Source organism: Bidens hawaiensis, unplaced genomic scaffold, assembly GCF_021521415.1.
Source record: "Bidens hawaiensis isolate Kalapana, Puna unplaced genomic scaffold, B.hawaiensis_p1.1 tig00041885_1, whole genome shotgun sequence".
In the NCBI taxonomy this organism is placed as follows: domain Eukaryota; kingdom Viridiplantae; phylum Streptophyta; class Magnoliopsida; order Asterales; family Asteraceae; genus Bidens; species Bidens hawaiensis.
The window spans coordinates 99,283-127,115 of NW_027497430.1; the positions used below are offsets into that span (position 1 = coordinate 99,283).

General features: G+C 33.1%; 1 protein-coding gene across 1 annotated transcript; it reads left to right on the plus strand.

Annotated features, from left to right (window-relative positions):
• The first annotated feature begins 14,103 nt into the window (after positions 1 to 14,103).
• Positions 14,104 to 18,334, plus strand: LOC143593292 (uncharacterized). The gene is made up of 5 exons (XM_077072966.1): positions 14,104 to 14,110; positions 14,334 to 15,425; positions 15,574 to 15,849; positions 16,801 to 17,088; positions 17,640 to 18,334. Exons 1-5 carry the CDS (start codon positions 14,104 to 14,106, stop codon positions 18,332 to 18,334), a joined length of 2,358 nt encoding a protein of 785 aa, XP_076929081.1.
• Positions 18,335 to 27,833: the final 9,499 nt, after the last annotated feature.

The window sequence follows — 27,833 nt, forward strand, 5'->3', positions numbered from 1 at the left end:
TCATTCAAGCTTAGGCGTTTAACTTAGAATACTTGTGTAAGGTAGGGTTCCACTTAAGCTATTGTTGTTGTTGTTGTTATTATTATTATTATATGGCTAGACCTAAGTCAGGGATATAGCCCAAACCTTGATCAAATTTAATGTTTACATAAGCTTTGTTCATATAAAGGTTATAGTTAAAATAATGTTTCTTTATAATTAAGAAACGTAAAATGTTACATACATGAGGATATAGTCAAAATATAGTTTCTTCACGGTTAAGAAATATAAAATTGTATATGCAAGGGATATTGTTAAAATATTGTTTCTTCATGATTAAGAAACATAACATTTTATATACAGAGGTTATAGTCAATTGACGCTTCTTGAAGAAGAAACATATCATAGATGTTTCTTCATAAAGAAGAAACATATCACATAAATGGTAAATAAACAGAAAGACTACGGGTCTAAATATTTTTTTCAAATAAATGACATATTAAGGTTAAAAGCTATCAAAGCCAGGCTAAAGGTCCGTAGCCGGATCAAGAGACTATTCGGGTATTTATATAAACCTATTTTATTATAGGTTACGCATTATTCATTCACAAGGTGAAAACGAGATCACCACATCATTCAGAACACACAATCACAGGTGAATACGTTAAACCTTTTACAATTAGTCAATAAGATAAACGGGTTGTTTATCTTAAAAAGTCAAATGTTTATAAGAGATTATGTGATATCTCATAAACAAACATAGAAAATAAAAGCAACTCAGACCGAGTATACATGCGTCTGGATCCAAACATATCTGTCTAGCAAGGCTAGGTGGCCGTAGGCTAGCGATCATAATCAGTTGTCCAATAGGCATAAGTTGCCGGAGAACATTTGAATTGTGTGTGTATGGAAAGTGGTACAAATCCCATGAATAAGAGACGTTCCTGCTGAGTTGGTTTAAGAAAACTATCTTGTCAATTAAAGATTTGTTAAATGTTTTTAGAGTTAACGATTTACCAGCATATCGCTGACGTATTTTCCCCCACGTTTTAGGGAATCAAGTTTAGCACATATAGCAAGGAATTAGAGTCACTCTTGAAGTTAGATACTAGCTATATGAAGATGCCTCAGTTTTTTTTAATTATTAAAATACTGTAATCAGATTTAAACAAGATTTGTAGATCAAACTCACGGGTATTCAATATCCGAGAAGCTTTCAAAATAAATAAATATTTTATTATAAACAAAAATCTTCCGCTAAAGATAATTCGCAACTCTAATATATTTACAAAACATGTACCAACTATTAGTCACATTTCTAGGCACTAAGTCAGGGTGTGACATTTAATAAATTAATCCTTGAGGGATTATATATTTTAGTGTTCTGTTTTTTCATTCATTTACATGTAAGCTATTTTTAAGATAAAAACATTTTAGAGGGATGAACAGGGGGTAAAACAGAAATCCCTTTGATGCAAATTGCTTGAAGATAAAAACAACCATATCAAGCATCTTAATACCTCTTGGTCAAAAACCCATTGATTATAAAATATTCTTGTATTTGTGACTCATCTACATCCCCAAAACTACATGTGACACAATTGAATTGTGCATGCGATTCGTAGCTAAAAAGCAGAAAAACCCATTGTAAGGCGCCTGTATGCATTCTTATCTGTGGGGTTAATGGTAAAATATAATATAAATACGAGAGGTTAATGGTTAAATATAATCAATTAATTATGACATTCTTATCCTATCTTAGACCATGTGTAATGGATGAAGCCCTTACGGAGGCATTATGTCACACCCCGACCAAAGGTGATGGAACAAGCCAAGGCGTAACGTATTGATTGGACCGTAGCTCAAAAGACACTAATTAAATCGATAATAATTATTTAATTTCATTAACATTAAACAAGTGCACATTATAATAATCGAATCATATACATATTTTGATAAATATCCTAAGGCCAACTAACTATCTTCGTTCTTGATGCATCAAATACTTGAACCTGTAGCATGTATAAAAATAGAGTTTGTCAACACGAATGTTGGTGAGAATACATAAATTTCTTTTATATATAGATAAGTAAATCACAATTCATATGTAGATGGTGAGCATTACAATGCTTATGAAAATGTAAACATTAAATAGACGTGGACCCGTTCCTATTGATACAAAATCAATGCACTTGGGTAAATGTATGATCATACTAGATGAGAATAGATGAGAATGAGATACAAATCACCAAACATAAAATAAACACTTATGCATATAAAGCATAATCATAGAGCATGCAACAATCACACATAAACATAATTTGAATTGTGCTTTGAATAGATTTGGTAATAAAACATGAGTAATTTGAATACGATATACATGCTACCACCAAAATATAAAGATAGAAAAAGAGGTATGTAAACTCACCTTAACGAGTGGATTGATGAAAAAGAAATGGCGATATAAATTAAGATAAGAGCGATCGAGTTCCTCGGGGTACGTCAACAAAAGTTCCTAGTTGTTAAAGATAATATTCATTAATTATAACGAAATATTAACAAGACTTATAACGAAATTGGGATTTGATTGGGGTTTAAGTAAAATTGTAATTAAAGTATTTCAAGTTTAACTAACCTTATTATTATTATTATTATTATTAATTGACGAAAACTTACGGTGTGATGAGTTAGGATGCATTTATTTATTAATTTATAATTCTTTTAGCTTAAATCAGAGATTGCGTTTAATAATTAAATAAAATACTTTTATGGATACGAGTTCCAATATATATGATTGAGTATTAGGAATAACGCGTTGGAGTGGTAACTTATATCAAGGTGGTTATGGTTTTTGGTTCGTTAAAAAAAGTTTGTTTACATATAATTTGGTTATATATTAATATTATTAAAAGAAACAAGGAATAATAATACTAATAATAAAAAAGTAATAAAATAGCAAAACCGGGTCTCGGGAGGTTCAAAGGTTCGATTTTGTCAAAAATAATGTTTATTCAACCTTAAAGGTATGTAATAATAATGTATTAACAAGAGTATGATTTTTTTTAAAAACAAACCTTCAAAACCAGGCCTGGGGAGACTCGAACCCACGCACTAGGCCGGTTCTCAGTTCTTACGAAACACTCACTGGTCATCAGGCCAGCTTATAAGCTTTTTCAGATGGTGGAAACTTAAATTTATAACCAATATCAGTCATGTTCTTCCCAAACCATAAACTAAACCATAAACCCTAGAATTCAAATCAGGTTAATTGTTTGTTGTTGATTAAAATTAGTTTAGGGTTTTGATTAGCCATTTAAAAACCCATTCGAAGCATAAATCAATAACCAAAAGTGATGACGAATTGATAGAGAACGAGGAACAAGAAGGTGCGGCCTTGACTTGATCACAAACTTGATTCTAACAACAAGGTAGGAATAAATTAATTTAGGGTTTAGGTTCGAAAGGTCGAGAGGAAGGTGTGACAGTGTTTAATTGCATTATAGCATGATATTTATAGCGTTTTGAAGGTCAATAGGGCCACGGTTCGCATTGCAATGATTTAGCTGTCAATTAGGATTGATTACTAAGTTTAAGGTGTCGGTTAAACGCGCTTTTGATTTGCAAACGATTTTGTATAATCAGTTCCGTTGATCTCGGCTTAATTGATGGAGAAAAAAAATGGTAATGTTGAGGGATTGATTGACGACGGGAAGAGGAGGGAGAGGGGGAAAGAATTTTTGAATTAATTGCAAAAAGGTCATTGGGGTTTAGTTGATTGGTTAAGAGGAATAAAATCTGAAGCTAAGGGGGTTAAAACGCACAATTTCAATACTTTAAACGTTTTGAATAATATCGTGAGACAAGCTTAAATGTCAAAAAGAAAATATAACGTAAATAATAAATATTCGTCGTTTTTATTAAATAAATGTGGAGCGAATAAAAAAAATAAGTTGGGTTTCGGGTTTTAAAAATAACGAATGTTACACATTATGCGTCATGTAATGCCACATAATCATAGGGGCTTTATGATTAAAATGAGCGTAGTGGATGAAACCCATTCTAATCATTACCTCGTTATTAAAATTTTTGTATTTCTTTTTTTGAAAATAATGCAAATAACACTTCATTAAATAAAATAAATTAAAAAAAACTCCATTAAAATTAAAACAAATACATTAAACTAAGAAAAAAACATCACTGGTACTAAAAATAAATATTATTCGTCGAGTTTATATTTTTTTAATAATTTTATCTCTTTTTATTTCGGCTAGCCTTCGGGCATGTCTGGTAAGGAGGTCGATTGGTTCCTGCAAAAAAAGCGAGATCTTTGTCCATTTGCCTGCTGTTCAGTACATCGGCGCACACCTTGTTGGAATCAGAATTCTGTTGCATCACTTGAAAATGTTGACTCCCAAGGTCATGTAAATTGGCGAGTCGGCGATTCATTTAGTTGAATTATTCTCTAACATCCACACTCGCACCTGCCGCCGCCGACCCCGCTGGTTCCCCTTTCCACGACTTTTTCTACCGCTTGGTCGAGGCAACTCCACATACTCATCCTCCACCGACTTCGTCATTGTTTATGTCGAAGTTTCAAGCATTTGACTACGGCGTTTCTGGATCAATTGAGGATGAGGTTTTAGACCTTTTGACTCATTGCTTGCTTATGGCCCGGCGGGGGTACGACATTCCACTTAGGGCGATAAGGAAGAAAACTCCGACAATTTATATATTAACATTTTCGTCTGATTTTGTGCAACAGAGGTTGTACTGGTGCTTCAAATGTGTGTACGACGGTGACATCATCTTGGTTATCTGGTTACTTCTAAATGTCCTTCTTTTTGCATAATCTGTTGGACCTCTACTTTATAATATAGTACATTTTCTATTCAGTTGAGTGTGCTCCACCTGTTCATGAGGCTTTACACGTGTGTGATTCAAAATCAATTGACCTGTTTGGTTCCTTTCAAAGTGCAGATCTAAAATCATCCAGAAGCTTAGAATTATTATTATTATTATTATTATTCTCTCTCTCTCTCTTTTGTTTCAAAGATCAGATGCAATTGAACATCGGCTTCTACAAATTATCAGAACTACGACCGTTTTACCTTTCGTAGATAGAGAGAAAGAGTGAGAGAAAAAAGTTGTTGCCGGCGGCTTTCCGGCCGTCTATGGCGGCGGCGGCAGACGACAACCGTAGTTGTTCATATCTTCTCTGTGGTTCCGAATTTGACTGTTGCTGGGTTTCATTTTAGAACCCTAGGTTACGGCGGAGACCGGTGCCGGTCACCAGTTGTTTCTGTGTTTCCCTACCGTCTCACGTTCAAGGCTGTGAAGGTAGTTTAGAACCTTATCTGAGCCTCCCTTTGTATTTCGTTATGCGTTCTTGCGTTTTGTGTTTGTAATTTTGGTGTTTGCAATTCTTATTTCATGTGCAATATTTAGCCAAAACTATTTTTGCAGTTTGAAAATTTGTTAAAAGACATTTTAGATATGTGTTTTGATTTTTGAGAAGGGAAATGATGAATAACAGGTAACCCTTGCTGCATTGAATATTTACAATTAGTTAATTGGTGTATTTCTTAAGGTTTTTAAAAATAATAGACTAATGAAGATGTGTTTTGTAGAGGGACAAAGTCAATAGTGCCGTACCTGCAATATTGCTGGACGCCGCTCTATCATTGCCTCTCCTGACCTAGGTAAGGATGTTATATTTTATTTTCGCAATAGAAGCTCTGAAAGTGCAAACTTTTTAGGGTTAATAATTCTGTTTTTTTCCCTTACTTGCTGGTTATATACACCTGCCATTAAGGCCTTGGAACCTGTCATTTGCATTGTCCCGTCTTAAATTATTCATGTGCCCTGTGATCTAATAATTGGTTTGGGGGTAAACACACCAACAAATGCATTAACAAATTTTGTGGCTCTATTGTAATGCAAAGTAATATTTGAGCTTGCTATAGTCATGATGTTTGTTAAAATAAGTAATTATTGAAATAGTATGATCTTTTAGTTTATTTTGACTTAGTCATGATGTTTTTCTGCCTGCATAAAACTTGAAAGAATGACATCAGTGGACGACGGAAGATTTGAGAATCACAACAGAGAGCAATAAACCATTTTCATAAATCGGTGAACATTCTTAATCCAAGAATCATTTGTTAATTAAATAAGTAGACAGCCACTAATTTTTGCAAAGTAAAATGTTACATAATATTATACTAAGCACTTATGTATGCATGGTTTGTGCAGGGTTAGAAACTTAGAATGATCAATCTGAGTCCCGTTTTACTGTTGATGAGCTTTACTTTCTTCAAATGACGAAAAGGTGACACACATGATAGTATATCAATTGGTCATAATCTTTTAGTTTTGCCATTAGTATTCATATCTTTACATAATTTGTAATCTTTATACTTTGGATATGTATAAAGCTTTTATGTGATTGTCTTAATTTTACTAAAAATCTTTGATGTTTCTTTTCGCGCCGCAACGCTTGCAGGTCTAATTACTAGTTCATATATATAAAGGTCCCTCGAGCACTTTGCTACTCAGTCAGCGTCGTCGCAATGATCTCAACATTACCGACGTCACTATCCCACGATTTATAAAGCTGGTTGTAAACCCATTGGACGAGTTGACATCTACCGTTTATATTGGACCATTTCCCGATATAGAATCGGCCTTTCGGTAGTCATCCCCTTTGCCCATTTCCTTGAAAAAATATGTAGAACTTTGTCCCAAAATGTGACATTCGTCATTTTTGAAACCCGAAAATCCGACTCATTTTAAAATTTTCGGATTCGCATTGATTAACAAAATCTCGCAATTATTGAATATTTATTAGCGTTTTTATTTGTTTAATATGCATTGATGGTTAGTGATGCAACCTTAGAGTTAAAATCTCATTAAACTCTTTTTATGCTTGAAATATGATTAACCTTATACCCCGGGACTAAAAGGTATTTTTTCAAACTTTCTCCCCCTGAAGCAAGTCGCGTCACGTGGAGAGCACCGCTTAGCTCGCCGAGCGACGCGGCGTGGTCCATTTTGACCCCGTTGGCTGACCTCGTCGGGTCACGCGAGGAGGGCAGACTAGCTCGTCGTGCTACGCGACGAGCTACATGTGCAGTCTTCCTTGCTGGTAAACGTTATAATCTTCTCCTCTTCGATTTCTAGTCTTTTAACTCGTTTTTACTAGTCTTGGGTGAACCTAGATCACTTCCTAGTTGATAAACACCATCTAGAGTTACCAATTGGTCAAATGTTATTAATTTCCCTTGAACCAAGCCCCACTAGCCATTTGACTAGCACACTCTTTAATTCAGTTTGATCTTGTTATCAACAATTTTTGGCCTATATATATCAGCCTATACATCTTCTATTACTTTGCCACACCTCAAATTACACTCAATTGCTCTCTAGCTTGTTGCATTAGTGCAAAAGTTAAAGTGTGACCACCATTCAAGTTATTCTTTTTCTTTGTTATTTCATTCTAGGGTAATTTATTATTTTCTGTACAACACATCGTGTGATCATCACCATGTTGTCACCTTATGTCAATAGCCATGGTTGTGTATCAAGTTTTAATGTTTGCAAAACTAATAAAACCAAAATAAACCTTACCAACATGTCACTTCATTTTATCATTTCAAATATGTTAAACATAAACCGGACTCAAAACCGGGTTCATGTCTGACCAGAAACGAACTACTCATTTAACTTGTTTTCTTAAATAATTTTCGGTTCGGAAATGAACCAAGCTCATTAAAATTAACTAATAAATATTATAACCTATATATATCAGCCTATACATCTTCTATTACTTTGCCACACCTCAAATTACACTCAATTGCTCTCTAGCTTGTTGCATTAGTGCAAAAGTTAAAGTGTGACCACCATTCAAGTTATTCTTTTTCTTTGTTATTTCATTCTAGGATAATTTATTATTTTCTGTACAACACATCGTGTGATCATCACCATGTTGTCACCTTATGTCAATAGCCATGGTTGTGTATCAAGTTTTAATGTTTGCAAAACTAATAAAACCAAACTAAACCTTACCAACATGTCACTTCATTTTATCATTTCAAATATGTTAAACATAAACCGGACTCAAAACCGGGTTCATGTCTGACCAGAAACGAACTACTCATTTAACTTGTTTTCTTAAATAATTTTCGGTTCGGAAATGAACCAAGCTCATTAAAATTAACTAATAAATATTATAACCTATATTTTTCCTAAAACTAAAATAAATTGAATATAAATCAAGTAATTAACCTTTTTCACTGAACTTATAAAAATAGAATAAATTTAGATTTTTAACAAACTTTTCCGTTTAAGAATTTATAAACCAAACACGGTGGTCATCTTTCTTATTCTTCCTCTAGTTAATTATTTATCTAGGGTCGCTCGCTGAACATCTTATCGGTTCACCCGCTTAAAACATCTTTGCTTATTTTTTCTTTTTATGCTACTTAACAAGTGAGTTTCTTAAACCCTTTTTTTTAAATGTTTTGGAGGTAGCCTATATAACCTAGCAAGACACTTAGAATTATTTAGCCTCATTGCTTCAAACTATAATTCACATCGTGGACTTGTACGCTAGTATTTGCTTGTATGAATTATGCCTCATGTTTGATTTGGTTTATTATTGCTTCATAGCCGCAGTAGCCTCAATAAGTATGATCATACGCTCCCCTTACTATTTAGACTTTATGTCAAATAGAAAAGGGCATCATCGATATTTTTACATATTTCATTACTTGCTTGTTTAATATGCATGTTCATGGAATTGTATGGTTTTTGCCTCACATTATTTTATATAACAACTTGTAGGAAATTTACCAACTATTTTTAGTTGACTTTTATTTTATATATATGCTACATGTATGAATGTGTGATGAAATTATCAACATCGAAGACACTAGATTGTCTTAGGTTATTTCAAATAAAATGATGTGATGGTTAGTTTGCTTTATTATGATGTTATTTCTGTTTCAAACTTGTGTACTTAAGATTTAATATGATAATGATAATATTGCCACTTTAATAATTGTCACATGTGTTTTGAGCAATCTATACGTTACGCCCCGGCATTCCGCCGCAGGTCGGGGCGTGACACAAAAAATGCTAATTTTTGATAGTTGGCTACAACAAAAAAAATTAGAAAACATATTAGTAACTGTTAATATTTTGTTTAAGAAAAATTAGTACGTAAGTAAAAAGAATTATTAATCAACTACTCCTCGGGGATCCATAGTTGAGTTGTTTTTTTAGAACGAGGCTCGGTCACGTCTTTCTTTTTTGTGGCCGTCCTCGTCCGACTTTGCTCGAACCGGGTTGTGTCTCCGGGTCATCTTGCAGCATCGAATCGAGTTGCGTCTCTGGAACCGTCTCCTCTAGTGTTGTTGGGAAGTTCGGATGAGTCGGTGGTTAAAAACACCGGATGGTACATTGGTGGGCATCCCTAAATATTGCATGTATGACAACATGTTAGGGCTGAAATTCATACCGGCCCGGGTAGGTGGGGAATGACTAACTCGCTTTGGTGATGTTCGGTTGAGTCGGTTGTGGTGTTCGGTTGGGTGGTGTTCGGGCATTGGTTGGTTACAAATTGTCCAAAACTGAACATGAAAAGGTTGAATGGATTCATTGTGGGTAAAGAGTGGAAGGTTTTATTTTAAGTTTAATAAAAAATGAAAGAATGAGAAGATGTGTTTTAAAAAAATGACATGTTTGATATATGGAGGATGATGATAAATAAAATAACTAAGAAAAAAGTCTAGCCGTTTTACAACGGCTATGTTTGATCAGGAAAGGAAAGCCCGGCACCATAGGGTCGGTGTTCTCAGTGCTATGGGGCTTCATAGGATGGGGATGGCGCTCCACTACAAGAGATCTTAGTGTATAAAACTTGTATAGAAAATATGTAGACCAATTAATAATGGCATTTCTTATTGGGAGCATGCCTTTTGCATGATTGATGATACCAAACAAATTATATATTTTATTTTATAGATTATGTCCCCAAAATGGCTAAACTAGATGATAAGTAAAAAGATGGTGTTTCGTAATTATTGAGAAAACCATGCATCATATCATACTAGTATGACAACGAATATTACGGTTATTCAAGAAAATATGTATCACCGAAACTTTACGGATAGATCAGCAGCAACAAATTCCAAAAATAAAAAATAAACGTTTGAAATGCCAAAACTCCGTAATCCCTCAAAAACCGTCGACAAATAACCAGCATATATGCGTGTTTAATTCCCGTTAGATCATGGACACGGTTAAAATTTCGATGAGATTTTGAGCCAACTTTTTGATGTTATTGACGGAAACCATTTTACAACGGATTATCAGGTGTTTGCCCGTGGTAATCGCTTTCCTGCAAATTTTCCATCAATGACTTGTCACTAATTCTAAAGACAAGACTTATGATAAGATTATCACCCATGCTTTAAGAAAGTTGTCACTAAAGACTATTTTGAGATAGATGTTTCAGTCGGTAATCTGTTAAAAAAGGTGACTATAAATAATACATGCACCTCAAATTTTTTAATTGAATTAATACTATTTGGAATGTACGTTGTGGGAATTTCCCACGTGGTTATGGCAACCTTGAGTGTGTTGGTCGTATTTCTACGTGTAGCTCATTCTATGTATAAATGGGTTTTCACGTGTGTGCATGGTTTTTCACGTATTTAGCAGATGTGCCCACCCCATTTTCATTGAGAATCACTCCATCGATAAGAAACTAAGCAGCATTTATAAGATTAAAATCCCCGGACTGTTTATTGCTTAAGTGATCTCTTCGTATCGTCCCTAAACTCTTATATTTACAGCCATTTGTGTTTTTGGAACTTCTTGTATTATCACTTATCAGTCCTTCCTCTTATTGAAATTATAAAATCATCATATTCTTCATAACTTATTTTTTTTAAACTCCAATGCCAATAAACCAAAGAGCACGAGAACACTCAAGTACACTATTATAAGTTACATTGATGACAATCGCATCCAAAGCAAAATACCAGTCTTCGATTACATCATCAAATATAGAACTGTAAGTTTTTAATCCAAACAAATTAAAACTAAATGTATTTTACAAACCAAATTGGATATGTTCTGCAATAGCCGATAAGTAACAAACACACATTCGGGTAGAAAAAAAATCATAAACATACGTGAAACCATAACATTTGAAACAACTAGTGACATTGAGTATGAGATTAATCGTGAAAACCCTCTTGGTTTGAGATCCGTAGGGTATTAGGTAATACACATTACCACCCGATTACCCGAAACCGATCCCGTACATGTTTACACGAATTATAACCGAATATCTTTCATAATTATTTAAAGTATGGTAAGTAGTACTTTGAAATTTTTAAAAAGTTAGAGAGTTGTTAATAATAGAGAATCGTAGTTGAATATTAATTTGGTATCTCAAGTCGGGATTTATGTTAGTCTAAAATCATGTTTTTAATGTAACGGGAATATATACAGTAACTTTTAACTACATAAAATTATATATGGGCATACCTTGTACCCAGGGTCGGCTCAACGTATGTGGAGGCCTAAATCGAAACAAGATTTTGGAGCCTTTTCATGACAATTGTTAAGAACAAAAATTTTCTTATTTAAAGTTTTGAACTCATAACCTATACTTTTGTAACAACCAAGCCTAACACAACACCAATGCATTACTTTAAGTTTACTTTACCATTATAATATATCTATATATAATGTTTTTTTTTACTTGGAGGCCTTAATTAAGTGTGGGCCTAAAGCCTTAACTTGTTTTCTATTTTTTTCTGTCCCACGAGCCACCCCAGCTCGTACCCATACACCTAATTAAAAGGTAATACGTAACGGGTATTGACGAGTATGAGACTGAGTATGAATGCATGACGTAGTTTTAAAACATCATCTTTGCTTCCAACCACATAACATATGGGGTTTACTTCTTAACAAAAAGGTTTGGTTGTTGAAGTTGACTCGGTTACATATAATATGGGACTTCATTTTTTAGCTTGAACACTTGGTTAGGTTATTAGCTAGAGTTAAATACATATTTGGACTGTTCCAAAAACAAAAATTATATATTTTGAAAATATTAATACATATTGACTGGTCATCAAGACAACAAAGTCACAAGCGAGAACAGTTTAACTTTTAATGTGTTTACAAGCTTAAACATATAGCTTAATAGTGTAAGACTGTGGGCCAATAGTCGATTAATTTTGTGAAAAAGTTAGAAAGCATTTAGCAATTAGAACTTTTTCATGGTTATTCGTGATTTTAGATGCTTAAATATGATATCTTTTACAATTTATCAACTATCATTCTTTCTGTAAATTCAAACAAAACATCTCATACATGTTTAGTTTAACTGTACAAAACAACCATTTTTACTATATTACCATCCATTTTTGATACATCTCGAGCCTCCCCCCCCCTTCTTCAAAAAAAAAAAAAAAAAACTCACCCATCCCTCCCATTGCGTTTTGTCCAAGCTTTGCCATTGTCCCTCACGATACCCTTGGGGAGTCACCATCCTTTAGAGGAGGCCTTGGGGAGGAGCAATGCAGGTTTCCAGCCGGGGTACGTTTTTTTCCGAAGGCACAAATTTTTTTAAAAAATTCCCGATATTATTTATATAGTTTTAGATACTAGAAAACTTATAAGCTCACTGCTATGATGAACTCATTCTAATACCATGATTTTGATAATTGTTATATTTATTGCTATAATTTTAATCATCGTTTTTAAAAAAAATACATTTATTTAGTTCGTTAAGGTGTAAGGAACATATCTTTTCCGGCTTGGTCGGGGCACATGAATTTTCAGGGTCGCCACTGCCATGCTTGATGATGTTTGCCCTACCATCCCAAATGACACATGAGTGGCTCTGATACCATTTGTAACATCTTGTCTCTCGTACCACTAGTATTGTTCACTTTGCACACGAAGAGCTAGCGAATTTGTTTTTGGTTACCCAAGTGGAGACTTCCCAGAATTTTTGTACTACTCTTGAATAGCTTAACTGTGAAGTTGTCCTCTTATCCATTATTATTAAGCATAAAACACGTTGGGGGATATTTGAGGCGGAAATTTCTTATTAACCAAGAATGTCTCATATCCATGGTCGCTGTGGAATTCGTTCTAGAGTGTTACATTATAAGTCTTTAATTTCAGTTAACAATAAAAGAAAACTGAAGTTACCATAAGATGGAAATTCAGGGACTATTCAATGCATTCGTGAGCTATTGAGATCACGTAGTTGCTCTTACATTATTCACAAAGTAAACTCACACGTTTCTGTTAAAAAATCAATTCAAATAGGTGTTATATGTAAATTTACACTCATTGTATGATTAGTATTGTACAAGTTCATATTGTTAAACTTGGAATAAAGGACTAAAAGTGTGATATGCTAAGGATTAAAGATGATGAAGGGCTCAAGAGGCTAACAACCTGGTGTATACTTCTCTCACCTCGAGAGATGGATCGTAATCGCATTCAGTTTTCTTTCATCTAAAACTCTAGTTTGTCTAATCTTCAATCTATTGAACACTGCTTCAATCTTGTAATGTTTTACTTCTTTGTTGTTTCTTTTTATTACAACTGTTAGGTTTTAGTTTTGTGATAATTAGCAGATTAATTGTAATTGTGATTGAATCTTGTATCTTTTTTGTTTTTGTTGAAATAAAATTTGTGTTTTCTGCTCAAATTTTATCATGGTATCAGAGCATTAGCTCTTGATTCATGTATTTTCTAAAAAAAAAATACTATTTTGATTTCTTGATCTAGGGTTTATAGATCTAGGGTTTGTTCCGATCGTGTGGGCTAGATCTTGGGATTGTGGTTCTTTGTTCGTTTGATATCATCATTTTCCCACTGTGATCTTTTATTTTACAGATTGAAGGAATTGTTTGGTGAATTACTCTACGACTATTGGAAATTTGCATAATCTGCCAATTTTCGTGTTGTACTTGGCTCTTGGAAAGACGGCTTCTGCTGTATCTACAATCAATTGGTTGGTTGTCTCAATATTCTTTCTTCATACTCGCTCTGTAAGAACTTTCGAAATCCTTTCTATTTGGAAACATGGACTGTAAGTGATTCTGTTCTTATCATTTGTGAGTATATCTACGCACTCTGTGTTCTTTACTGAAATTGTCATAGGTTAATTGATTGTGTGGTTTTTTGTCGTACTTTCTTTCTTGTTTTGTCTGTTTAGATTGGTGCTATTTTTGTTAAACATTGTGTTCTCATAAGCACTAGTTCTGATCTATCTTGTTAAGTTTCATCTTTGTTTTAACACCTTTGCATTTTAGGGTGTGTGTATCAGTTTATGGCAGATATTCCTCTACCTGACGATTCTTCTGTGAGTAGTACATCTATTAATAACTCTGATTCTGAAATGGAAAATAATACCTTAATTAGCAAGCTGGATTTTGGAGATTCACTGTATTTACACCCTAGTGATACTAGTAATTTGGCTATAGTCAATCTGAAATTAACAGGAACTGAGAATTATTCTATGTGGTCAAACTCTATGGAACTTGCTTTGCTTGTTAAAAACAAACTAGGTTTTGTAGATGGTACTTGCGTGAAACCTGTTGGTGATGATGCACTTAGCAAACAATGGGAAAGGTGTAATTCAATAGTTTTGTCTTGGATATTAAATTCTATCTCTGAGGAATTATATGTAGGTCAAATTTTTTCTAAAGTTGTATCTGTTGTTTGGCAAGATTTAAAAGAAACTTATCAAAAGATTGATAGTTCTGTCATTTTCAATTTACATAAGAAAATAACAACCTTAAATCAAAGTGGATCTTCTGTGTCTGACTATTATCACAAATTAAATTCAATGTGGCATCAGTTTGATTCTATGGCAAACCTTCCCACATGTACTTGTGGTGCTGCACATGAAACTGCAGACTTTAACCAAAGAATTAAACTGATGCAATTCTTAATGGGCCTAGATGATATGTATCAACTTGTTAGGTCTAATGTTCTTATCAAAGACCCTCTTCCTTCTGTTAAGAATGCTTTTGCTATAATCTCTAGTGAAGAGTCACATAGGAGTATAATTTCAAATAATAAAACTAATGCTACTGTCTTTGTAGCAAAAACTTTTGATAACAAAAGGAAATTTGCTAAAAATCAAATTGTTAAATGTTCTCATTGTAACAAAAATGGCCATCCAATTGAAAAATGTTTTGAGTTAATTGGTTATCCTGAAAGTTACAAACGAAAAGAGAATTTCAAAAATAATTCTTCAAATTTAAACAAATATGACCTTGGAACTAATATTGGTTCCAATGTTGCTTCTTCTACTCACACCTTTTCTACAGATGAGGTTGCTAAATTGCTTGCTCTTATTAGTGAAAAGAAAAATGAGGAAACTTTGGATAATATGGCAGGTAATGCTAAATCAAATAGTAGTCATTTTATTTGTTGTTCTTCTTTAAGAAATAAATCTGAATTCAAAAGGGGTTGGGTAGTAGATTCAGGAGAAAATCAACACATGGCAATCTGATAATAACATGATTAACTGTGTTGATGTAAAAGATTTAAACTTGTCTGTTAAACATCCTAATGGAACTTTTGCTAAAATTGAGAAAATTGGAAATTTAAAGTTATCTGATAACGTTGTCTTGCATGATGTGCTAGTTGTTCCTGATTACTATGTCAATCTTCTTTCTGTGTTTAAATTAAGTCAAGATAATAAGGTAGGATGTTCGTTTGATGAATTTGTGTGTTATGTTCAGGATTCCCTTCAAAAGAAAATCCTAATGATTGGTAAACCTGTTGATGGTTTATATTTTTTTGAAGATATTAGTAGAGGTGAGACATTATTTCAAAGTAATTGATCTAGTATAGGCTATAGTTGTGTGTCTTATGATGTTTGGCATAGTAGACTAGGACATCCCTCACCTAAAGTATTAAAAGTTCTTAAAGATGATTTGCATCTTAAGAATATTGAGGGTGTGAGACCATGTGATATATGTCACAAAGCCAAACAAACTAGGGAACCATTTCCCTTAAGTAATCATAAGACATCAAGTCTAGGAGATTTAATTCATTTAGATTTATGGGGACCTTTTAAGGTTACTACTAAAGAAGGATATAAGTGTTATCTTACAGTAGTAGATGATTATTCTAGAGCTGCTTGGCTTTTTTTATTGAGATCTAAATTTGAAGTTTTTGAACCAATCAACATTTTTGTTAACCTTATTAAAAATCAATTTGGTAAAACTGTAAAAATGTTTAGATCAGATAATGGAACTGAGTTTGTTAATAATCAAATGGAAAAGTTTTGTTTTGAAAATGGAATAATACATCAAACTTCCTGTACCTATACTCCCCAACAAAATGGGATAGTAGAAAGGAAACATAGACACCTTCTAAATGTTGCTAGGTCTCTTATGTTTCAAGGGGGGATACCTCTTTATATGTGGAGTGAATGTGTTCTAACTGCTACCTATCTAATTAACAGGACTTCATCCTTTGTTTTAAATGGTAAATCTCCTTTTGAAGTTTTGTTTGGCTGTAAACCCTCTCTTTCCCATTTAAGGTCTTTTGGTTATCTATGTTTTTACACAAATTTACATCCGAATTCTAAGTTTGAAAGCAGATCTTTTAAAAGTGTTTTAATAGGCTATTCCAACACAAAAAAAGGGTATAAATTGTATGATCTTGATAATAAAAAGGTTATGTTTTCGAGAGATGTAAAATTCTATGAACAAGTTTTTCCTTTTAAAACTAAAGCTGATATTTCTGAAAAAAATTTCTTAGACAGTTTAAAGATCTTCGATTTTTTTGTTGAACCCGATGAATCACCCAATGATGAGGAGAGGGATTTAGACCAGCATGATCATAGTAATAATCAGCCACCTTCTGGACCTAACGTGACTGCTGGAAATTTAGGAACTAAGACACTATCAGCCATTAATAATGAGATGTATATCTCATTAGACAATCAGGAGGATAGGTGTTCTACAAGTTCTAATCCTAGTTGTCCTAGTGATCTAAGGAGAGAGGTAGATGAATCTGATAGGTCAATTGATGAGTCAATAGAGTCTAGTACTCCTTAGGGTGAAGGGACAAGTTAAAATGAATTTGATAATATTAGAAGGTCTAATAGACAGTCTATTTTTCCTCAAAAGTTCAATGATTTTGTTGTGAATAGTAAAGTAAAATATGGACTAGAAAAAGTACTTAATTACTCAAATCTTTCTAAAGAAAATTTTTTGCTTTCTTTCTGTTCTTGATAAAGATGTTGAACCTAAAACTTATAAAGAAGTTATTTTAAACAAAAGGTGGGTAGATGCCATGTGTGAGGAAATGGAAGCCTTGAATAGAAATGGTACTTGGATAATTACTGAATTACCTAAGGGTAGAAAACCTATAGGGTGTAAATGGATTTATAAGATAAAATATAGGTGAGATTGAGAGATATAAAGCTAGGCTTGTGGCCAAAGGTTTTAGTCAAAGAGAAGGTCTAGACTTTGATGAGACTTTCTCTCCTGTGGCAAAGATGGTTACTGTTAGAATTTTACTTACGGTAGCTGTTAATAGTAATTAGAATCTATACCAACTTGATATTAATAATGTATTTCTGTATGGTTCTTTAGATGAAGATCTTTACATGACTTTGCCTGAAGGTTTTTTCAACAAATATGAAAATAAAGTGTGTAAATTGGTCAAATCTTTATATGGGTTGAAACAGGCCCCTAGGAAGTGGAATGAAAAGTTGACACAAGTTTTACTTGATGATGGTTTTAAACAAAGTATTAGTGATTATTCTCTATTTGTGAAATACGTGAACAATGTGATTGTTGTATTATTGGTTTATGTTGATGATATAGTTTTGACAGGCAATGATGAAAATGAAATAAGAAAGGTAAAGCTAGCATTGAGTTCTTGTTTTAAAATCAAAGATTTGGGTATTTTAAAATATTTTTTGGGTATTGAAGTATTAAGATCTGAATTAGGGATTACTTTGTGTCAAAGAAAGTATTGTTTGGAATTACTAGCGAGTTTTGGTATGATAGCTAGTAAACCAATTAGTACACCTATTGAACAAATTTTTGTAGTAACTGATAAAGCTAATTCAGACAAAAATGATTTTGAACTTAAAAATGTTACAGAATATCAAAAATTGATTGGTAAACTTATATATTTGACTTTGACTAGACCAGATATAGCTTATACAGTGCATTGTCTGAGCCAATTCATGCATTCTCCACTTAATTCTCATTTGCAAGTTGCACTTAGATTGTTGAGGTATTTGAAGGGTTCACCTGGTAAAGGTGTGTTGATAAAATGATAAGTCTGGACTTGTTTTAAAAGGTTATGTGGATTCAGATTGGGGCAAATGCCATGCTACAAGAAGGTGTGTAACTGGGTTTTGCATATTTTTGGGAGATACTTTGGTATCTTGGAAAAGCAAACAGCAGGAGACCGTGTCTCGGTCATCAGCTGAGGTTGAGTATAGGGCCATGTGTAGTGCTGCAAGTGAGCTGATTTGGGCCGTAAAAGTGTTGGCTGATTTAAACATACATTCCACTTTACCAATAAAACTGTTTTGTGACAATAATGCAGCTATAAAAATAAGTGTCAATCCCATCTTTCATGACAGGACTAAACATTTTGAAATTGATTTGCAATTTTTAAGACAAAAATAACTACTGGATTTCTAAGTGCTTTAAAAATTGATACTGAACAGCAGTTAGCCGATGTGTTTACCAAGGGTTTGGGTGTTAAACAACATAAGTACTTGTGGGTTAAATGATCCATTTGAGCCTGTTTGAATTGAGGAGGGGTGTTAAAATATCAATTCAAATAGGTTTTATATGTAAATTTTCACTCATTGTATGATTAGTATTGTACAAGTTCATATTGTTAAACTTGGAATAAAGGACTAAAAGTGTGATATGCTGGAAAGTTCAAGGATTAAAGATGATGAAGGGCTCAAGAGGCTAACAACCTGGTGTATACTTCTCTCACCTCGAGAGATGGATCGTAATCGCATTCAGTTTTCTTTCATATAAAACTCTAGTTTGTCTAATCTTCAATCAAAGGAGAATCTATTGACGAATTCTACTGTCACACCCGACCCAGGGGGGGCTAGCCATGACCAATTGGTATCAATCATGGGCAGCTAAAAATTAATAAACTTAAAAGAATTTTATAACATGCTAAGAGTTTGCAAATTCAAAGGTACAATTAAAACAAGCGGGTCAACCATGATCCTTAAATTGTCTTAGTTGTATAGCACCGTTAACTAGTCTAGGATGTCATCTAACGATTACATCTTTATTTATCAAATAGTCTTCCAATGACTACATTACTTATTCTTGAGAACCAAGGCTTCTACGGTTCGCTAAGGCGACTAGGGCATTACCGGATTCCTCTCCCCAATGGCTAAGTTACTTGAAAAGTACATACTAAAATACGTCAACATAATGTTGGTGAGCTCGTGAGTTTAGACGCATAATAATAAGATTGACACATCATGGTATAACATATATCAAGTCAACAATCAAACCTGCAACTAGCATAAGTATCCCCAACTCATACTAGAAGTTAAACCGTCCCGGACTATTGCCCTGCTAAAAGCAATAATCAAACAAGTAGGTTATGTGCCACAATGATCCGCAGATCTCAGTGTGGTTTACCCAACATAGGGTCACTGTGCGTGGGGGTCTCCCAAATAGTACTATCCATACAAGCCTTCGGCCCATTTCCTCGGGCTAATGATTGTGTAAAGATTGGGACAAAAAAAAATTAGCAGTAAAATACCCCGATAATTCCATACCATATAAAAAGTTTAGGAGTATGTACTAGTTCCCAAAAAAGTAAAAAGGGATTACACGCGAGACTCACCGAATGCTCCAAGTAATTCAACGGCCGACTTCCCGTAAGCAGTGGTTCCTATGGTAAATAATAAGTTATAAATATTTATTTCCACTAGTTCCAACCTTGGCAAAGGTTCAACGGTGAAACGGGTATTTTATTCTAAGCGTTGGCCCAAGTGTTAAGTTTCCGGTGGATAAAGTTTCCTTTTATGGAAAGTTTACTCTTATACAATTTTCTAATGTCAATGATATGTTTTCAAGTATTTAGTCTAACTTCTAAATGTGTTAGTTATCTCGTTTTACTTGACCGGGTTTTAATAAAGTTTCTATATTTAGAAGGTTCGGGCCTTAGGTTCGGTTGCGGGTTACCGTATGACCATAAAAACTATATAATTTATTCATTTTAATAGCATAATCATTTCTGGTTGGAAGCGTTAGACCTCGGGTTTTCAAAGTTAACAATACCGGTAGTCATCGATGTTGTCGGTTTTTAACAATAAGCCTTAAAAATATAGTTTGCATAAACAAATTCCCTTGTAATTAATATTCCAAAATTTCCAGAGACTTAAGGTATATGAAAACATATTATTTTCAGGTCTGAGGATTCAGAAAGTTTAGTGCTTTAAGGACTTAGTTCGCGCGCTTTCGTTTGACATTCGTTTTGGTGAAAACCGGGTTTAAAACTTGGTTAATTTTAGGAAAATAAGTAAACACTAAAATTATGACTTTAATCTAATATAATTACTGGAAAAAAAATATTAGAATATGTATATTTTGTATTTTTGAAACTGCTCGTTCGGTTTATGTCGGTTCACCGCAACTAGCGGTAAAATGCCAAATCTTGTCCAAAGAGGTGTTGTTTTTCCATAAAATGTTTTATACATTTATACTAATTTTAAACTTAATTTTCTGGAAAAAAAATATGAATCTTACCTTTTTGAAGCGTTTTAGTCTTAAAAACCAGCCCGTTCGGTTTTAAACGAAACAACACTTAAAGTTTGTAAACGGGCCCGTTTTGTAAATCCAATTTTCCTTAAACATTTCATAGCTTATATATCCCTATTTAAAATTATAACCTACTGTTTTAAAGGTTCGTTTTAATATTTTCCGGAAGTTACGGTTTAACTCGATTCTTTGTTCCAAAAATACCCTTTTTAAACAAAAACCCGCTTTTAGCCATCAAACTCGTTAAGACCAGTTATGATGGATCAAAATAAGTTGTTTTATCATTCCTCGGATTTTAAAATCATGCTCTTGGCTGCACTAATGCAAACATACCCGGTTTTGGCCCATTTAGCTTCTAGTTCGGTTTTTAAAACGAGGTTTCGCGAAAACAGTTTCCGGGTCCGTTCATTTTCTTTCAAAATATCATTTTAGAGCTGTATTATAATGTTGTATTCTTATTTAGGTTTACGGGCTTATTTCTTGGTCAAACGAGTTACAAAATGCGAGTTTTAAAAGGTTTTTAATATGCGGTTTGGTGTTATTATTTAGGGCTGATCATGTGCAGTTTTTAGGGCGGGTTTTACCATTTTAACTTCTGGAAATTATGTAAAAATCCAGCAGCTTAAGTGGTTACTTATCGGTGGGGTTTTCAAACTAGTTTGCCTAAAAAAAATATCACCGAATGTTGGTTTGAAAGGATTTTAACGCACGGTTTAACATTAGTTTTTGGCTTGGTTCTTTTCCAGGTTTAAGGACCAAAATAAAATGATTTTAACTTCTGGAAATTATATTAACAGTTCAGATATTAAAAGTCGCTTATTTGTTCGGTTTTTGAAATAGTTCGTCCTTAAATGAGTTACTGAATGGCCATTAATTTGGCCATCGTTTTGGGGCTGCATGATATGTTATTTTTAAGGTTTCGGACCAGTATTTAGTTCTGCAGATTCTGACCATTTAAACAAAATTTTAAAGTTCAGATTTTGACCCGTTTGTTAGTTTAAAAAAGAAAAAACATAGTTTTTGTTGGTAGATTCTAAATATTCAAAACATTTAATCGGATTTAATATGTTCGTTAACAAGTGTTGAGATAACATTTAATCAAGGTTATTTACTGATTTGTTTACAAGTTTTAACACACGGGTTTAACACAGAGTCAAAGTTTAGAATAACACAAATGAATACGGGCTGTGGTACCTGGTGCGCTTTACAGGTAGCCTGAATTCCTTGCTTCTGGACAGATTCCACGAGCAGGACAAAGAGGGATACAGATGTTAGGGTTGCTGTATGTGACCAAAGTGCCAGAAACAATCGAATAGGGTTCAGAATCAGAATAGAATGAGTTTATGACAACGAATTACCGGATTTTCTTTGGTCTCGGGCAGTATCCACAAACACAGGGAGAGTTTGGGCTGCAGATTTCTTTGGTGTTTCTTGGCTGATTCAGAAAGAGAACAAAGGATTGAGGTGTTGCAGGAAGTGAAGATCAGTATATTGATATAAAGGCTGAGATGAAGATTTGGGAACAGAGGATTTCTTGGATTGTGAAGACATGCAAGAACTCTCATTGGTGCAGCAGAGAAGAGACGTGGATTGGGGAGCAGGAGGAGTGCCAGAAATTTGATTTGGATATTTCATTTATTTGTTACTATTATTATTATTATTATTATTATTATTATTATTATTGAGATATAATATATTTTGTTATTTTTTTTATTAGTTTTTGGATAAAGTAAAGGAATGTTTTTATAAAAGCATAGTTTATGATCATATTTGAAATACCTATTGGATCTTAAAACTCATATTTCGGTTTTTGTTGTGTTTGATTCGGTGGCCGGACATAATATAGAATGTTGTTTGATGTCTGCGTTATGTATTTTGGATACCCGGTAAGATTACATACTCGTTGGAATGATTTTTTTTGAGTTATCGGTTTCGGGTTCATCTGGGTTAAACGAGTCTCGATTCGTTTTGTTCCTATTTGGGCCAAGCCTATCGACATACGGTTTGCTTCAACCAACGTGATGTTCAGTATCTAACGATAAGTTTTAAATATATATATATATATATATATATATATATATTTACCCTACATTTGGGGTTGTCACATCTACGGTGCTTCAATCTTGTAAATGTTTTACTTCTTTGTTGTTTCTTTTTATTAGAACTGTTAGATTTTAGTTTTGTGATAATTAGTAGATTAATTGTAATTGTGATTGAATCTTGTATCTTTTTTGTTTTTGTTGAAATAAAATTTGTGTTTTCTGCTCAAATTTTATCAGTTTCTCCACTCAAAGAAGGTAACTGCTTACATGGAAGTCTGAACTAGTATCAAGAGTTGACAAGGAGGGTTCCATTTTTTCGGTTGTGGTTGATTTCGATTATGGTGGGTTTGATTTTTGGTTATGGTTTGGTTTTTCTCACCCCTGCTTCTTCTTATCAATCTCCCTCGGTGTCATTGTGCATTATTATTTTAACTAATATGTGAAATAGAAATAATGATGATTATAATCGAATTGAATGATTTTAAATTATTAGTCGGTTGTTTACTTAGAGCATGTTTGAGATTTAGTTTGAAAAATGTTTATTGACTTGTTGGCTTTTTCAAAAAGTGTTGGGACTTATATTTTAGACCGACGCATCGAATTATTATTATTATGGGTGAAAAATAATTAATATTTTTGCTCTCAACCAAGGGTGGATGGCTTGAAGACCAAGACATGCTAGACTAGTATAAATAGATGTTATTTGTTAATTTGTCTAGTATGAGTGAATGAGTGTATTGTGTATTGTGTGAGATCTAGGGTTTATCTCTCTGAGGGAGCCGTCGCCTCCAGGATGAGCTCTCCTGGAGGTGGCTGATCTTAATTTTACGTATGTGTGTATGTATGAGTGATTAGTAATGACAAACTTTTGATGAATGAAATCATACTGCCACTTCTTTAAATTTGTGAATCGATTGCATATCTTTGTTCATCCAGCTTATTGTTAATTGTAATCGATTCAGGCTCTCTCCCAAACGCCACTCATCCGTCCAAAACCCCCTTTCAAGAGCGAATACGATTCGATCCTTGCTCATATCCGAGCTCCATCGTTTATAACGACCGTTATTCACGCTTCCGCACCGGGGGTTGGGTTTTTACAAAAAGTTATTTTGAAAAGTCAGGATTTGAGGCTCTTGAAAAACTGTTTTTTAAGAATTTCAAGAAACTAAATAAAAAAGATTTTTATGATTGACAAACACATTTTAACTAATTAACTTTTTAAAAACGCTAATAGGCCAATAAACATTTTTCAAGCTCGATCCAAAAAATGCTTATAGTAACAATCTTAAGTAAACAAAATAAAAGTTAAAACCAAAATTTAGAAGGGTTGTCACGTGAGAAGGGGGGACAAAATGTCATGTGCCACGTGGGCCAAGTTAGCACTCGTGTGCGTCACCGTGTCGCTTTACTTCAAGACACACCCACCTTGTGTATAATCATTGGATACTCTCTTCTTTAATTCTTTCATTCTCTTTTTCTTTTTCAGATTTCATTTCATTTTAATTTTATTCACTTTAATATCGTTTACTATGACAAAACAATTGTATTATATATCAAATAAAACTTAAAAACCAATAAATATCATTTGAAATTATTTAATTTTATCAAGTATCAATAGCTATTTGAGTTTTATTAACGTTAGTTAACGAACGTTGAGATACAAAAGGTCGATAACAACCTATCTAGGCCTTACGTCAAGACTTTTTTTTCCTTTTTCATTCATGTTATATCTATACACATATGTATATTTTTATTTAATATCTAGTTACGTAATGTGTGTGTATATATATATATAGGGGATATTTCAAATGAGAACCCTTTGAGTTTTAAGAACTCGAAAGAACTTAGTGTAACGATTTTTTTTTCCGAATTTTTTTTACACATGCGTAATATATGTAGGTTACATACATGTAAAAAAATACAGAATTTTTTACGCACCGAGTCGACTTTTTATACAAGTGTAACGGACGTAAAAGTTAGTATAATCAGTTACATATTTATTCTCTCTCATACTTTGACTTTTTTGTCAGATTTAATCTCAACCACATATTCAAATTAATTTAATTAAATGTATGGCCTAGAATGGAGTTCTTAAGTTCTTACAACTAAACAAGGTTCTCAAAATATCCCTCCTCTATATATATATATATATATATATATATATGTATATATATATATATTCTAAATGATGAATTCAAAGACCATTATTATAAACGTGTTTACAAGATGAAAGCACAATAACTAGTCATGTAATTTCTATTAGCAAAATCATACTATGATATATATTCTTTGCATGCTTTACAAAACTGCAAGGGAAAAAAAGAAAAAAATGTAACAAAAGTTCTAATGTGGCAAAATATACATAGAGTATAATATTTGTTTTAAGGTAAGATTTTGGCACTTTAATTAAGGATAACTAGTTAACTAGTCCTGGAGTTGACGGTTAGTAACGAAGACAAAGTCTCTTAAACACCCAAAAATCATGCGTTTGAATCTTAGAAAGTAAATATAAATAAAAAACTATGCATAAATAACACCGTAATAATAGTATGATTTTAGCACACTAATAAGAATGTGGGTGATTGTTCATGTGAATGGGAGGGATATAACACTAACCGTTGTTAGCGTTGCTAACTAAGCGTTAAGACAAAAGATCCCATATAACAACCATTGTCATAATTATCTGGGTCTTAAATCAAGATGAATTTATAACATTTTTAGCATTAGAGTATAATAGGTTTCAAAGTATGATTTTAGCTCTAATTCGGATGTGGGTGGTTGCTGATGTAGAGGAGGGGGATAACACTACTATTATAATTAATACAGAAATTTATGTTTTAAAACTTCATCAATGAAACCAAATTAATATGTTAATAATAATAGATTACGAAAGGGGGTGTGGCATCGATCATGTGAGGTTCGAGTTGGGGCATTGAAACCAGGAGAATGTTCACGTGCAATGAGGGGTCCGTGCTAAGCATGTGCATTAGTCATGTAAAATGACATCAATATCCTCCTAATCATTGGTTTGGTTTCAACATTGGATGCTTCCCTCCTCATCCTCCAAATATTCTTTCTTTATTGTCAGATTACAATTTACCCTTCCACGCTATATTAATAGTTCTTTTGCTAGCCATTCAAATAATAATTATCAATTGCTAAATGCTGATCATGGAATCACTCTGTCCTCTTATCAACCTATACTTCTTGGAAAACATTACCTTCTTATTTTAATAGTAAAATAGTATCTTAACCAATCGAATAAATTGAGTATATAAAGTAACTTGAGGATCCCGTTACTCAATTCGAAAATATCCAAAATGATTAGGGGAGCATGAAAATGAAAATCATATCCGTTTATGATGTTCAAGGTCTTCTAATCATGATTTTCCTTTCTTTGAGTATTTAAAGGGATTTTTCTAACTTTGGATACTCAACAAGCACGTACAGATATCAATCAAGAACTTTTTATTTTATTTTATTCATTATATAAGAATTCCTGACGAATTCATGATGCGAAATTAGTTTTAATCATCATACTGTTTTAAAGATGTTAGTGATGACGCATGGACACGCAAACTCCACGTCAAATGATTATGATTTTCGCCTCTTGCAAACACATATTGTAGTCTTTTCTTTTGTTTTTTAACACCACCACCAGGGAAGTAGAAAAATCAAAATCATAACAATTTGTGATGATCAAGGTCTTCTAATCATGGCCTTGCTTTCTTTGATCAAGTATAGGGACTTCTAACTTTGGATACTTAACAACCGCATACAAATAGTAATCAATAACTTTCTTTTCTTTATCTTATTAATCATACAAGAATTCTCAATGAATTCATGATGCTGCATTCGTTTTTAATCATCATACTGTTTTAAAAATATTGTTAGTGATGACGTATGGACATGTAGATTCCACATCCTACATTGAATATTACGATTTCCGCATCTTACAAACACATATTTAAAGTCTTTTCTTTTCTTTTTGGCAACTTTTCTAGCCACTCAAAAAACCTTGCCAATCTTTCATGATGTCAAAGTGAAGAAAAAAATTAACATGTCAGGATTGGAAGTCACTCTCTCTTCTTTTTATCCAAAAACCCTTCTCTCTTTTTTTGTTCTAATGATGTCAAAAGCAAACGCAAAGAGACACAATGTCAAAGCACATAAGTACACTTTGTTGAGGTTCTTCTATGGTGTCTATTTGACTCTATTACCTTTAATAAACACAACTTCAAGGACCCACTTAGGCCCATATCAATGATACTATAAGGAGATATAAATTAAAAAAGGATGTAGAGTTAAATAATGTTGTTAATAATAATAATTAATAAATAATAAGCTATGATTGATTAGTCAATCTTGTCGGAGCAAATCATAGTCAAGTTAACCTAACTAGAACATCATGAAAGCCCCACATGCAAGTATGCAACATATTGTTTTCCGTAAAAAGATGTGAACTTTATTATTCTTTTAGAGTTAAGAAAGATAGTCTTAGTAAAAAAGAATATGTGAAAAGATGTGAACTTGATTAATAAGATTAACTTTACTCAACTAAGAAAGCAAATAGTAACATAATTAATAAACTAAATAGTAACACACTTTAAATTTTATCCGGACCTTAAAATATACAGACCATGGTAATATTTGACGGTCTTGCTATATCCGGGAGGTTAGTTATATCGAAGACAGCACAACTAGATATCATCGTACTTTGTATTATGACAAGGATATTTACTTTAAACTGATGTATAACAATCTTTTATTAAGATCTATCAAGCTATTTAAGTATTTATAATTGGGTTTATTATACCCGACTTTATGTTTTTGTTAAATCATGTAATGAATTATTATTTCTACATTTTGATGTCACACACTTATATTCTGTTGGGATGTGATATAATTGACCTGTTATAATTATAAAACGTTATTGCTAAACTACACACACACACACACACATATATATATAGGGGATGGT